The sequence below is a fragment of the Phaseolus vulgaris genome, chromosome 7 (assembly GCF_000499845.2).
Source record: "Phaseolus vulgaris cultivar G19833 chromosome 7, P. vulgaris v2.0, whole genome shotgun sequence".
In the NCBI taxonomy this organism is placed as follows: Eukaryota; Viridiplantae; Streptophyta; class Magnoliopsida; order Fabales; family Fabaceae; genus Phaseolus; species Phaseolus vulgaris.
This window is the reverse complement of record NC_023753.2, coordinates 27,246,726-27,261,107: the sequence shown is the minus strand read 5'-3', so window position 1 is coordinate 27,261,107 and position 14,382 is coordinate 27,246,726. Positions and strand designations below refer to the sequence as shown.

The 14,382-nt window shown below is 33.2% G+C and overlaps 2 protein-coding genes across 3 annotated transcripts; one reads left to right on the top strand and one right to left on the bottom strand.

The window, feature by feature from the left end:
* Positions 1 to 434: 434 nt before the first annotated feature.
* Positions 435 to 4,873, top strand: LOC137829551 (uncharacterized). Its single transcript, XM_068636372.1, has 4 exons — positions 435 to 833; positions 1,065 to 1,240; positions 2,586 to 2,784; positions 4,205 to 4,873. Exons 1-4 carry the CDS (start codon positions 764 to 766, stop codon positions 4,411 to 4,413), a joined length of 654 nt encoding a protein of 217 aa, XP_068492473.1. The 5' UTR covers positions 435 to 763; the 3' UTR covers positions 4,414 to 4,873.
* On the bottom strand, positions 4,676 to 7,717 carry LOC137829552 (uncharacterized). Of its 2 annotated transcripts, none has more exons than XM_068636374.1 (5): positions 7,417 to 7,717; positions 6,977 to 7,055; positions 6,782 to 6,869; positions 5,750 to 5,873; positions 4,676 to 5,266 (listed from the first exon to the last, which is right to left on the bottom strand). In XM_068636374.1, the coding sequence occupies exons 1-4, from the start codon at positions 7,678 to 7,680 to the stop codon at positions 5,783 to 5,785; spliced, it is 522 nt and encodes a 173-aa protein (XP_068492475.1). In that variant the 5' UTR covers positions 7,681 to 7,717; the 3' UTR covers positions 4,676 to 5,266; positions 5,750 to 5,782. The 2 variants fall into 2 exon arrangements, with proteins under 2 accessions (XP_068492475.1, XP_068492474.1); XM_068636373.1 differs by having other exon boundaries at positions 4,676 to 5,263.
* Between the last annotated feature and the right edge of the window lie 6,665 nt (positions 7,718 to 14,382).

Sequence of the window (14,382 nt, the reverse complement as noted above, 5' to 3'; positions counted from 1 at the left end):
AGACCTCTTTTATTTTTACAGTTTTTAGCATTTTAACTCTTTACTTAAAATTAGTTAATCTTTTTATTTTAATAAACTTTATATTAAAATTCCAAATTAATTTTACTTAATCTATAACTATATTTTGAAATAACTTTTATTTCTTTTTACATTTTACTTTCCAATATACTTTTTAATTTGTAAAAAAACGTTTCTCTATCTTATCCCTTTCTAAATAATTGTAAAAAAAAAAAACTGATTCACTCACTCTCAAATTCCATTTATAGTTATCAATTTTTCTACTCTTTTACACTTCATTCGTTTTCTTTGATGGAAGACTTCAAATTCCTTTAATATTAAACTCAAAAAAATAGCATAAGAACAAATAAATTATATAAAAATATATTAAAAAGTATATTAGATTTAAAATTAATATATATATTAACATGTAAAATAATAAATATTATTATTATTATAATTAAATTTTAACTCATGAAAATAAAATAACATAATACAAATAATGTTTTGGCTAAGGAAAAAAAAAACGGAAGCTGCTTCACATGTTCAGGTGCCGAACTAGCCTCCACTGGTCGCAGAATGACTACAAGGTCCAAGTCAACGGCAGGGCTCGCCGGCAGTGACGTGGCAGCTTCCCGGTTTTCTTCCTGTTGCGTTGACTGGTGCGTATTGCGCACGTTGCGTAGAGCAGACGGACCTGGTCAGTCTTTCGCATTCCAAACAAAACAACCAAGAATAACCATTTTCTTGCATTCTACTTCTCGCCATGTTGAATCCCAATTCTAGGGTTCCTCTGCTTCTTTTCATCTCTTTCATATTCTTCGCTTGTTTTCCAGGTAAAATTTCTCTCCCGAATCAACGGTTTCTCTTTTTCCTCATTGATTCATAATCTGTCAACTGCACAGAGAGTGAGTTCATTGAACAAACACTTTCGTTCATGAAGCGTGTGATTATTCGGTTAGGGAAATTTCGACAACTGTAGTGTTTTTCCGGATTGATATGTGTGGAAATTTTTAAATACAACGAGAAATTGAGTAAATTGTGTATGTGTTTGAATGGTTGCGCAGGGTCGACGTTATGTGCAGTTGTGTCGCTGAGATCAATTGAGGTTTTTAAAACGCACGAGTGGCTGAAAGCCACTACAACTGTGTATTTCCAGTGCAAAGGGGAAACCAAGACCGTGCTACTAGATGTCAAGAGATCACATGCCTTGTATGCTTTCAACGGTGAAGAATCTTGGCAGGTTATTTTTACAGTTTTTGCTCTCCTTTTTGGATTTCAGGGAGCTCCTTTGATGTCTTAATTTTGTCTGAATCAAGTTCTCACCTATGCATAAATTTAACTATTTTCAATGAAGTTTTAAAAAAATTAGTTATATTGATTATTTAAAATATTTTTTATTTTTATATAAGTGGTCATACCTAATCATTATTTTTTTGTCTTTTCGTCTCTAACTTTTTTTTATATGTTTTTTTCCTCTCCAATGAACTTCAACTTGCTGGTCAATTTACTTTTATAAAGGGAAAAGAGAAGTTAATCCACAAGTTGGGAGAAATTGGAGAAGAAAGTGCCCAAATTGATCAACGAATGAGATGAAAAGAAAAAATAAAAATCATGTAATCTTATTCACATATTCATTGTAAAATAAGAAGACAAGATATTTATATGAAAATAAAAAAAAAATTACTACTTAATTGAACAAAATATTTTAAAAGAGACTCAAGTAAAAAAAAACCCAAATCTACGAGGTAATTAAAACTTAGTTAAACCTTATTAAGTATGTTTTCCTTTTTGGATTTGAATGAACTACTTTTATGTGTCAGTTCTCTTTTTTGTTGTTTTTACTTATGTTTTATACCCGTCACGAATTGATTACAAGTAAATCAAGTGATGCCATTGCCATATGTCTGCATACGTAAATTTGGCTGTCTCAGACTATATTAATTTGGATGAGGGTTTGCATATTTGATTTTGAAGTAAAGTAATTTTGAAATGAAGTGATTGATGGTTGTATGTTTTTGTTTTCAAAGCTAACTTAGTAGTAAAACATTCTTTTATCTAACACAATTCACCCAAGGTTACATCGACTTAGAATTAGTTTAGGATCTAGAATCAATTCTTTAATGTGAAATGAAACATGTGAACATTCACTGAAAATCACTTTAACTGGTAATTAACATGGTTTTGAATGATGTAATGTGAATTCAAATGCACACCTATATGGAATTGGGACGATATGTGTCACAAGGGAAGTTTTGACCCCTTGCTTATTTGAGCAAGTAAGTAATTATTAACTTTCAACAGTAGACCACATAATAAGTTCAATTACATACTGTTTGTATAGTTCTGGTTCAATCAAGGGGACTCTGTTTTTTACCTTAAGTCCTGGAAATGGAAAATTTAGATGCAGCAATGCAAATGCAATGTCATTTTGATGTTGACTACAATTCGTGGATTAATTTTTTAACTTTGAGGAACTGCTTTGGTTAGGAACCTTAAGCTCAGTCATTAAATTCCAAATACCTTCACATTTGAGCTGCAAGTGTTACTGTTTTGGCTAATGCTTGGATTTTGCTTTGTACTCTCAGCCTTTAAGCAACTTTACAAGTAAAAAATGCAAGCGGTGTGGATTCTATGAGGAGGACAGCATTACTTTGGATGATGTATTTGAGGAATGGGAGTTTTGTCCATCTGACTTTACTGCACCTGATGGTGAATACATTCGGTTCAAGGAAAAGCAGTTCATGGCTACTTTTCTATGCTCAGAGTGCTTATCACTTGCTGCAGGTGAGTACTTGCAACCTTTTTCTTTAATGATTCTTTAGTACCACAATCATGTCATTTGACAGCATAAGTCAACTAGTTATTTGAAAAAAAGTTGACCTAGGAGATGCAACTGCAAAAGTTGTATATTTTTCAAAAGCATTTCAGAGATTATTTTGATCTGTAGTTCTAGTGTTTATTGCTTACATTTCAGAGAATCATTTATGTCAACGAAGAGCAAGTAACTCCCATTGCTATTGTATTGAATTTCTTCACCATGGATTATTTGGGTATTTGAATTAAAAAATTAAAGATGACTTAAATTCAATAGCCTTTTAATTCAGATCGTAAGCAAACAAATAATAATACTAGTAAACTAAATTGTTCTGTTTATCTTCTGTATTCTGTATTTACTATGCAAACGCCCCTCTACTGTGAAAAGCTGCATAATTCCAGAAAGTGTTGTCAGCAAATTTGTTAATTGAGCGACCAGCTCATGGATTTCTTTGGTTAAATGTCTTTGGTATTCTTATTACATGTAGAAAGAAGAATAGAAAATATATATCCATCTATCTGGTGTATAGATGAATTGAAGGATCATCCTGGTACCCAACCATTTGAATTGAAGAATTAATTACACTAAATGCATTTGACCCCCTTTTCTTCTACATGTAAAGTTAGATAAACAATAGTTGAAAAAGCATTTGACTACAAAACTTCATGAGCTAACTAGTAACTAATGATATCAAATCTAGTAGGATAAGCACCTTAGATTTAACGATAGCATTTTTTTACTGTAAATAAATAATTTTTTGATCATAACTATTTTATTTTTAACTAGCAAAAACACGTGTTGATGCTAATGTATATTTACATTTTTATTAGATTAAAATTTATAAAATTTATAAAATTTTATAATTTTATTATTTTTATGAATCATTAATTTAAAAAATACAATTTTAAATATATATATTAAAAAAATTATATAATCGTTATTTTTAAAAGAAAAAATATTTGGTTATTTTAAAATAAAATAAAAAGGTTATTCAATTATTTATTTAATAAATAAATAAATTTTATTTATTAAATAATAAGTTTGTCTAATTAAAAAATCACAATAAAGAAAGTTACTAAATGATGTATTTATATAAAGGTATTGAATCTTTATTAACGGTTCAATCTGTGGAGTTACTAGGTACGCCAGAATTTAGTTTGTTCCACTTCCTTGCGTTTCTGAACGAATCTTTGAGGATTGTTTTCATAAGTTATTTTGTAAATCATGGAGAGAAATATCCACAACCTCCCCTCCCCTCTCTCCCAAACTTTGATTTATGTATAGCACTTAAAATTTATTTACTTGGCACGCTTGCATTGTTACTCATTTATTTGCTTACCTGTAGTGTATTTATATATTAACAAAATTAATTGTATTCATGTTCTGTAGTTGATGAGCATGGTGATGGAAAAGGAATGCATATAATTGTTGTGGTTTTGCTGAGTGCTTTGGTTTCAATTATACTGATTCTTGGAGTGGTGGGTGCTTATAAGTTTTGGGAAAAGAAGATACGGGAACAGGACCAGGCTCGGCTTTTGAAGCTATTTGAAGACGATGATGACATTGGGGATGAGCTGGGCCTTGGTACTGTAATATGAAATAACGATAGTATACAAACTTCGTCCTGCACAGTATACCAAACGACGAAAAGTTATTTTCTTCTGGTTTGATAGGCAACTATCATGATCTATAGGAGATATTCATCAAGGTGGAAAGAAAGGTGTCAATGTTGGTATCAACTTGTACATATGACAGAGGACTGTGTTGTACATCATATTTTAGGTTTGCTCAGCAATCAAGTAGTAACCGACGCAAAATAAATAAATGTCGTCCTTCATATTTTAGGTTTGGTCAGCGATCTGGATAAAAATAGGAAAACAATTAAATAGGTCTTGAATGACCATTATATACGCATTAGGATTCTTGTGCATTTCAAAGAGTTTATGTAGAGTCCTTGCTACCACTCATAGGAAGTCAATAGCACACATCACCATATTAAGGGTGTATTCAATCTCAAAAGATTTATACATTTGCATTTCCATTTTTGGATCTGAACAATACTTTCATGGTAAGTGCTAAACTTCTATTATTTACTAACCACCCATCTAAGCTCATATTCTAAGTTCTTAGAATTTAGCAACCAGAACCGCAGATGATTTTTCAATTGTGAACCTGCTGTTGTTGCTTCTGTTTAACAGAGAAGTGAAAAAAAGTGGAATGATTATCAAGGTAAGCATTTCTAAACATAGTGCTAGAGGAACATGTTGCTGCTGTTGAACATAGTGCTAGAGGAACATGAGAATTTTTGTTTGCCAGTCTATGACCACCAGCATAGTAACCATGCTTCAATAGGAGTAGAGTTTCGCGGCACAGTGCTTGAAAGGCTTAAAAGTATGTATTGTGAGCAGAAATCGTCTGATCCCAGACAAGATGCAAACCGGGGAAAGCCTGCTGTCACAAATATTTCATTTAGTATATGATCCAAGTTCAGTCAAATTTTGGCATCTTAAAAATTCCAGGGAACAGCTTGTAAGTTTCACAGAAAGAAGATGCAGCCATGGAGAAGGAATAGTAGTGTCTCACATGTTTATGTAATAAAGGATTACCACTCAAGTTTAAGGGGAAATTTTACCACACACCCATCAGCAATATTGTATGGAACTTAATGTTGGGCAATGAGAAAACAATAAGAGATTAAATAGTTGGTTTAACTAATTAGGGTCTTTAAGTTAGCCCAAAGTAAGATATAAGGCAATAATCAAAATTCCCAAAAAAGTTCATTATCTATAGCTATTTTTTCCGCTGTTGCTAGGTTCCCCTTTATAGATTCAGATAGTATATGCATCAAGTCAAGAAATCATATATCAGAAGTTATAAACAAGAAAACTCCCACCACCATAATAATCAATGGATGCAAAGACAAGATGAGAGAACCTTGAGAAATTACGAATCCAAAGCCCATAAATTCTAACTAGAAGATTTCCTTATTGAGCAGTTGAAATTATGAAGTTCCTCTGAATTAGAACCATAAATAGCTTTAATTGTATCCCTGCAGAAACTGCAAGAAAGAAAGAAGATTGAATAAGAAACACACTTCTTTGGGTGCCTTTGTTTCAAGAAAAAATAGCTTCAGCCTTCAAGGAAATGTTCTGCTTATTAATTTTTGCCTGTTTTATGTACAATATTTTCAGTGAATAAATTGCTAAAAAGTCAGCATGTCCGCGTCCTAGCCTCAACACACTATGAACAACTCTTCTCCATTGTGAGAAGTGATGATTGATTTATACCTCAGGTTCAGGCATTTAGCAAAGTCACACGTACAGTGGAAGATGCTCTTAATATAATTAGAAGTTCGGTTGCACCATACTGCAATGTTATAATGAATCTACTATGCCACTGGCATCGTTTCGAAAGCTCCAACCCACCAGTAGTCCCCCAACCAAATAAAGGCAGAGGTTTACAAATGTTAACTTCATTGTAGGTAGACAACTTACTTTTCTTTCTTAGCATATATATTTAACTGTGTATTCCAACTAGAGATACTGCAGAACCTCTTCATAAATATAACCAGCTCCCCAGAAGCTTCATTAACAAATCTTGACACAAAGTTGCACTTAATTCCAGCTTTAAGAAAGAAAATAGAATCTCAAGGCACCAACATTTTGTTACGGCTTCAAATAAAAACCTTAGAATTGTTCCAATCTCACAAAATTCATGACATTCTTTCCCCATTATACTGCTTAAAGCCACTAGGGAGTAGACAGAAACTTGAACTAAATAGAGGGAAAGTATCTAGGGAGCAGGTGCAAGTTAATCTTCAAACACCATTCAGTTTTGAATGGCAGAGATCATTTTACTTACATTACTTTTAACCATTCATTATGATTATAGGTCAAGATAATTTCCTTATAATCATATAGTTTGATTCTTAATGAAAAACATGATTAAAAAGTGAGAAAGGTGGACCTGCAGGCCTCCTTGTGGAAATTCTTCTCTTTAACTCCAAACAAAGATTTAAACACCTCTGGCTCCGCACGGCAAAAATAAGGACGATCTGAAGAAGAACAAAGGAATGACAAGTTAAACTCTAAACCTAACATTCCCATCATCAATTAAATAATTGAAATTCAAACAACAACAATGAGATGCATTATGAGCAACCAGGGTAAATGGAACATTTCCGAGTACTCTTCTCATAATGGATACACCATCCATCTGGTCCTATCAAGCTTTTGTAGAGCTGAAACTCATCACAGTAACACAAATAAATCATCAGATACAATAAATGGAATGTTAATAGCTCAATTCACAGAGTATACCACATGTGACAAAAGTAAAAGGATAAACAAATTATTTGAAGTTTTTATAACCATATTGTATCTACAATTCTTTTCGATGACTATGACTAATATTAATCTCTACTGTGGAACCTAACTAGTTACTCTAGTGAAAATTTTCCTCTCATCCACATTTTTTCGTCTACAAGACTCAAATGTTGTGAGACCATGGTTGAGGAAACCGAATTCAATACAACTCTAACCTAGTAAATGTTAATTTGATTTTTTGTTTGAAAACAAAAAAGGTAGAAATAGAAAAAGGACCTCAACATCAGAAGGGTCGTCGAAATATTCTTCAGGAGAGGGAAAAGAAGGACCCTTTTGGAGTTTACAGCATGCCCCACAACCCTCCACGCAGTGCCACTTTGTCTCCTTCTTGTCGCCGCCGAAGCCGAGGCTGGTTTGACTTTGCTTTTTAACGGTCTTAACCGTCGCCGTCTTCCGTGGAGGACGCGCCGCCGAAGTGACGGCGAGGAATAACGGTTGTGTCGAAGTGGTGATGGCGGGAGACATGATAAGGTGCTGCATTATTTCTTAAACGTGCTTCTTGAATCCCATGTACTCGCCAAACAGTGAAACGGATTTATTTATTGGCCACAAATTTTAATTTAATAATTTATTTAATTATTTAAATTTTCACAAATTATTAAGAATTTGTAATGTTTTTATGAACACAATGTTTCCCAAATTAATTTGTGTTCATGTATGTTAGTTCAAGGTGTTTATATCATGCTGGTTTCAAATGTCTTTGGGTCGAAATATTTGCAAATATTAAATTAATTTATTTTATTCACTTAATATATCAATTTAAATAATATATAATTAAGTTATAAAAGAAAAATAAAATTTAAAATTAAAGTGTGCTTTATAATATATTTAATATACATGATATGAATTTGAATATAATGATAAAATTCCTGTGATTCCATATTTCAGTCACCACCCCCAACTCAAATTGTGCTCCACACAATATTTATCGAATCTTAAGACAGGTTCATTCTTAATTGATCAAAGTTTGACTTAGGGTCAATGTGATACAAACGATATTTCAAACCACTTAAAACATAAACGTGAAACACGCCAAACAAACTTGTAATCGAAAAACTATTGCGGCACACAATAATGCTTTTAAATAGAAAATGATCTATAGAAATTTTCTCTGATAATATTTTTAGCTTATGAATGATTCTTGAATTTTGTGGTTTATCCTTTTGGTTTTCTTGTTTGCATACAGATTAATGAGAAAGAAAAATTAGATTGTTAGTTTCTCTGATTTCGTGGTCTTTCTTTTTCGTTTCTCTGCAAACGTTTTTCATCTCTCCTTTTCTATGTTTCATGGAAAAATCCAATATAATATGAAAGGATAATTTTTCTTTACTTTCCTTTCAAATCTTAATTCTTGTTTGTTATTGTTTTATTTTATTGTTTCTTTTCTTTTTAGATTTTTTTGTTGACGTGTTTTTTTTTTTTACTTTGTTCAAACAATCCTTGTCATCTACATCTATCTTTACAACAACTCTTCTGTTCTAAAAAAGTTTATATTAAAAAAAAGTAAAAAAGTTTATATTTGTAAATCGAGGGAAAAGATATATGTATATTTTGATGATATGTTTGTGTATAGCTTTTATATGAATGTGGCTTTTATAAGAATAATAGTATCCAGAGAAATTTGTCTAAGACTCACTCACTACAAAAAAAAATTTAATTTTACTAGATATTTATTCGGAGAGGTTATAATAGCCTTATGAAAAGTTAAAATATTGAAAATTCACTTAAACAAAATCATTCCAGAAAAATTTGTCTAAGACTCACTCACTAAAAAAAATATTTTAGTAGAGATTTATTAGTAGAGGTTATATCCCTTGTAAATATTGACGGTTATTTAGAAATTTATAGTAAAATTATTATTTTAAGTTCAAATTTCATTTCTCTAATTTTTTTTATTACAAAGTGGACTTTAAGCCTAACTCAACCCCATAAAACCGGTTCATAGGGTTGAGGTTTGCACCCACTTATATACAATGAAAGGCTCTAATCTCTAGTCGATGTAGGATCTTCAACACACCCCCCTCACGCCGAGACTGCCAACTCGTGCGTGAGACTATATATTTTGGGTGGTCCGATAGCGGCCCGATAGCGGGTGGCACGATAGGCCCAACACAAACACTCGCTAGGATAGGCTCAAAATGGCTCTGATACCATATTACAAAGTGAACTTTAAGCCTAACTCAACCCCATAAAACCGACTCATAGGGTTGAGGTTTGCACCCACTTATATACAATGAAAGGCTCTAATCTCTAATCGATGTGGGATCTCCAACATTTTGTTTTCTAAACACTAAGTTTGGAGGCATAGTCTCAGAGATACAATATCCTTTAAAAAAAATGAAGGCATAGAGGTACATCTAGAGAACACAGTACATCCCATTCAAAATTCAAAACAACTCTTCTCATCTTCGTCTTTCAAAATTCAGATTTTTCTGAAGAATTTTCGGCACACAAATCTTAATTCTTGTTTGTTGTTGTTTTATTTTATTGTTTCTTTTCTTTTTGTTTTTTTAAAAAATTATGTAAATTAATTTCAATAACGTGACAAAACAAAGAGTTTGGACTTTGGGTCCGAATATGATTTCATAATAAAACTTCTTCTTCCTGCACGTTCACGTTTTTCTTCCTGCATCCCCACAATTTTAAATATTCCAAAATTAATCTTGACCTATAATTTGAAAAGAGGCACCGTACTAGACTTTCATTGTCGTTGTTCATCTTCATCATTGAATATCAACTACTGTGGAGGGTCTTTGTAATTGTTCGAAGCAAGGTGGAGGAGTACGCAATGTTGCCGAAGTGTTGTTTGAGTTGTAGAGGTAAGAGTTAAGATTTTTTTAGGAACATAATGATTATGGAGATTTCGGGATTACCGGATATCGGGATCCGGTAATGTATTCCGGATTCATGAATGTGATTAATTAAATTGTGTTTTCCAGCTGAGGGGTGTTCCGGAAGTTACAATATCATAAATTGTTATTTTTCGAATTCTAAATCTAGAAGCCTAAATTGTATTATGGATTGGTGGATCCGAAAGCCTAATAGAATTATTGCGAATCCGAAATTGTTTTTTTGTGTTAAGGATTCTTGAATCCGGAATGGTCTTTTGAATTATGGATTGTTGGATCTGGAATGACTTATGAATTCATGGATCCGGAATGCAATGATTTAGTTTCATTTTTTTTGTAGAAGCATGGACAGTAGTGAAGAATTTGAACAAGAATTATATGATGGGGTTGATGTCTGGGATGATGATGAATGTACAAATGCGTTTACTACAGATGAGGAAAAATTCACTTCTAGTTGACCACATGGTAATTCTATTCATTCTGAATGATGTTATTAATTGTAAAATGGTGTATGAGTTGGATTAACTTATTGCATTTCCTTATGTTTGCAGATAAGTACAAATAAGTGGATGACAATACCGGATATGAGATACATTATTGCGAATCGATATAATGTGATTGTTGTGTGTTTATCTCTTAAACAATCATTGACTATTTTTCCATTAAGATCATAACCTCCAACAGATTTTAATCATCACCGCATCATCTGTATTGGACATGTTCATGGAAATCATTTTGTTCAGGTTTGTTAAACTTCATTGTTAATGAATTTTAGGAATCATAGAAAAACATAATTAACGACATTGCTTACAATTTTTAACAGGTTCAATTGCAAGAAGGTTGCCCGATTCCACTAACAAATATTTTATGGTCTACTCATTATTATCCAATTGCCAAAGCTTGGTGTTCATATTATACTAGTAGGATGCAAATGTTTACACAAATTATGTCCATTAGGCGACATTTATAGTTGTAATTGCATTAATAAATGAATATGTTAACATTATGACTATTATAAATGCAGAAGAAGAATTGTCTAATTTCATATAACCAAAGTGTTCATTCATCAAATTATGAAATTCTGAAATAATTGTAAACTAAGTATTTCTTCACGAAATTACAAAACATAAAACAACTAAAATGATCATCATCATCGTCCGTGTCGTCGTCTGCAGACATACACAAACATGTCCTCGGTGGCTGATCGGGCTAGCATCAAGGTTGTCTGTGTCCCTTCCCATGCAGGTGAATCCTCGGTTACATGACCATCATCTATAATCAACTGCAAGGTGGATGCTATTCTTCCACAAAGACCCTACAATTAAACAAATTACATTGATTGCAATTGAGCATGTATTATTTAAATAAGCAAGTAATAAGTTCTTCCACTGCGGGATGCTCAAAGATAGTATCATTCCTGTCCTACCGTCCATCAGGGGTAATCACCGGAGGTCGATTATCCTCAGCCATCTGAATGATATATGGGTGTGATATAGATCGAAACCACTCCAAATATGCAGGAACACAGGTTCCAACATCAGCTGCTAATATGACACCCTGTACGACGTTAGCATTAAAATCTAACCATCGATGGTCAATCTCAGATGTGGAGGGATCGCCACGATGAACGGTGGTTGGGTGACGAGGGATACACTGTATATATCCAAACTATCTGAGCACACGTTCAGGCAAATGCATCTGCCTACAAGCCCTCAATCGAATGTACCCTGAAAATAATGAAATCCACTCAAAAGGACGCACCGCTTTATGCTCTTCGTAGGGCATCCATTGAACAACACCTATACAAAGGCTATCTAATTGCATCCGAACATATGCAAGTGTGGAAAACCTACTCCCGACCACATATTTCATACACCGCGACTCATCCTCAACATAGTCATCCTGAAGCTGTCGGTGCCCAATACTCGGAAAGTCCATGATGTCAATAATGTGACATACCCAGCTAACTGTCTAGTATTTGCATATGAATCATCTCCTAATTGCTCATACATATGGGTCAAAGCAGCTGTTGCCCACGAGTATCCTCCGATGTGTCTTAAATCTACAAACAATCCCAAGTATGATACACTAACCGACATAGCACTCTTATATGCAAAGATGGTGCAACCCTACTAGGTGTAGCAAATCAGTCGTCGCAGCTACATCCAAGCTCGGGTACGTGTAAAATTGTCCGATAATTGGGAGGTGCAACAAATTCGACACATCATCCAATGTGATGGTCAACTCACCTACAGCAGATGAAAGGAATTTGTCTCTGGGTGCCATCTTTCTACAAAGGCACACAACAATCCTTTGTCTATCGTGTCATAGCTTTCCCCTACAAGTCCAACTAAACATGACACCTCCACTATAGGTACTATCTGAGGATGAGGAGCACCCATCTTATTCATTTTTCGGCCATGAGACACCAATTTTAACTCTCCTCTATCCTAATTTAACCAACCAAAATCATATAAAATATACAATTTAATGAACAAAAATCATATCAAATTGATAGTGAACAAGTATCATATTACAACATATTTACTTACCACTCCTTGAGAACCTCCTCCCCTAATCTTCACCAGTTTTATTCAATTACACCATTCATGATGTGATTCCACTAGCCATATAGAGAAAGGTTCTTGACCTTCTTAGGAATCACCTTGAGTTGGACATTATAGAGGCACTTTTCTTAGAGTTGGATCATTGTTCTAAGACAAGAACTCACCAAAAACTAGTACCAAATCCCAAACTCATTTGGATGAACCAATTTTAGTCAAATTGAACCGAACAAAAGAGTAAGAAAAGCAAAGGAACAAGATGAATGGACAGAATTATAAAACTGCCGAACCAAATTACTCATAAAAACAGCAAGAACACCAAAACAAACTCAAGAACACAAGCTAACAAAAACAAATGAAAGAGGAGAAAGGAAGGAGAGAAGAAATGCTCATGAAGATGGAAGGAGGTTGGATGATCTCGCCACTAGAAGTGTGGAATGCTCCTAGATAAGAGTGATGTCGCCACTTGAGGACTCCATTGATCCATCAAGATAAGACTAGAGAAGAAGGCTCAAAGCTCTCCAAAGTTCACTCAAAATTTGAGTAGAGTTTTCTTAGATTAATTCCAATCTGAATTTTACAAAGGAAGCACCTCTATTTATAGCCTAAGGTGCTGAAAAATAGGTGGGAAATTTCAAATAAACTCATTTGAAATTCCCACAAAAAACAAGTCACATGGGAGGTGTGACCTTTTTCTACCAAGACACCTCCCAAAAACTACACCTACACCACTCTCCTAAGTCACATGGGTAATGTGACTTTATTTTACATTTTCACACTCCTTTATTTAATAACCACACCTCCTAAAACTATACAAGAGTATTTCAAAGCTTGGCCTTGCCCCTCATGGGATGGACTTGGGCTCTTTGGGCTTTGGCCTTCTTGGGCTTGGGCTTGGGCTTTGGGCTTGGGCCTCATCTTTATTTTATGTCTTCTTTTAATTTTGAGAAGACTAGAAGGAAGAACTTCAAATGTGAGGGTGGATGTCCTCTTCCTCCATTAATAAAAGCCTCCTTTATTTGATTCTCATCACAAGTTAAACCAAATTACAAACTAATGAATAAGATGTTGAACCAATACAAACACGAAACAACAAATATAAAATTCTATTGAAACGAAAAGAAAGAAAAAAAACATTGATCATTTCTACTAAACAAATATAAATAAACTAAATAGACTAAAAAGAAATATTAAAAGAAGAAAAAAAAGAAGCTCATTGCAAATCATATACAAAATCCAGAAGAATAAAAGAATATTTAAACCAGAATAAAATAACATTTTGAACAAACATTTAATTAAATATAATAATTTGTGAAGTAATAAAATTAGGATATAATTGAGTAATAGCGGTGAGGTGAGAGGGATTTAAATATTGTATCTAAGATCACATCATAAATTCAAATATTCTTGTAAGAGCTTAACCAAAAATAGTAATGGTGTGGGACGTTGCATTTGATATGACCCAATTAAATAAAATGTATTTTGGAATAGATTGGATGTTCAAGTTGTATACATTCATATTATATTGTAACTTCCATCATATTTAAATTGTTTTATATCCCACTATAACAGTTACATTCGAAGATAGAAAAAAATATTAGGATGAAGTTATATATGTTGAAGAAAGGATGACCATAAAAACACAAATACGGATCCACAAATCCGAAACCTTCTCGGATCCACAAATCTGAAATATTCTCAGAACCATAAATATGGGATTTTACCGGAAGCATAAATCCAGGATTTTACCATATTTTGTGATTTAAAAT

Excerpts from the sequence above, each read along its gene's own strand:
- LOC137829551 (XM_068636372.1), top strand. The coding sequence starts at position 764 with ATGTTGAATCCCAATTCTAGGGTTCCTCTGCTTCTTTTCATCTCTTTC. Across the intron at positions 834-1,064 it reads ATTCTTCGCTTGTTTTCCAG|GGTCGACGTTATGTGCAGTT; the intron begins GTAAAATTTCTC and ends ATGGTTGCGCAG. Across the intron at positions 1,241-2,585 it reads ACGGTGAAGAATCTTGGCAG|CCTTTAAGCAACTTTACAAG; the intron begins GTTATTTTTACA and ends TTGTACTCTCAG.
- LOC137829552 (XM_068636374.1), bottom strand. The coding sequence starts at position 7,680 with ATGCAGCACCTTATCATGTCTCCCGCCATCACCACTTCGACACAACCG. Across the intron at positions 7,056-7,416 it reads ACGACCCTTCTGATGTTGAG|CTCTACAAAAGCTTGATAGG; the intron begins GTCCTTTTTCTA and ends GATGAGTTTCAG. Across the intron at positions 6,870-6,976 it reads GAAATGTTCCATTTACCCTG|ATCGTCCTTATTTTTGCCGT; the intron begins GTTGCTCATAAT and ends GTTCTTCTTCAG.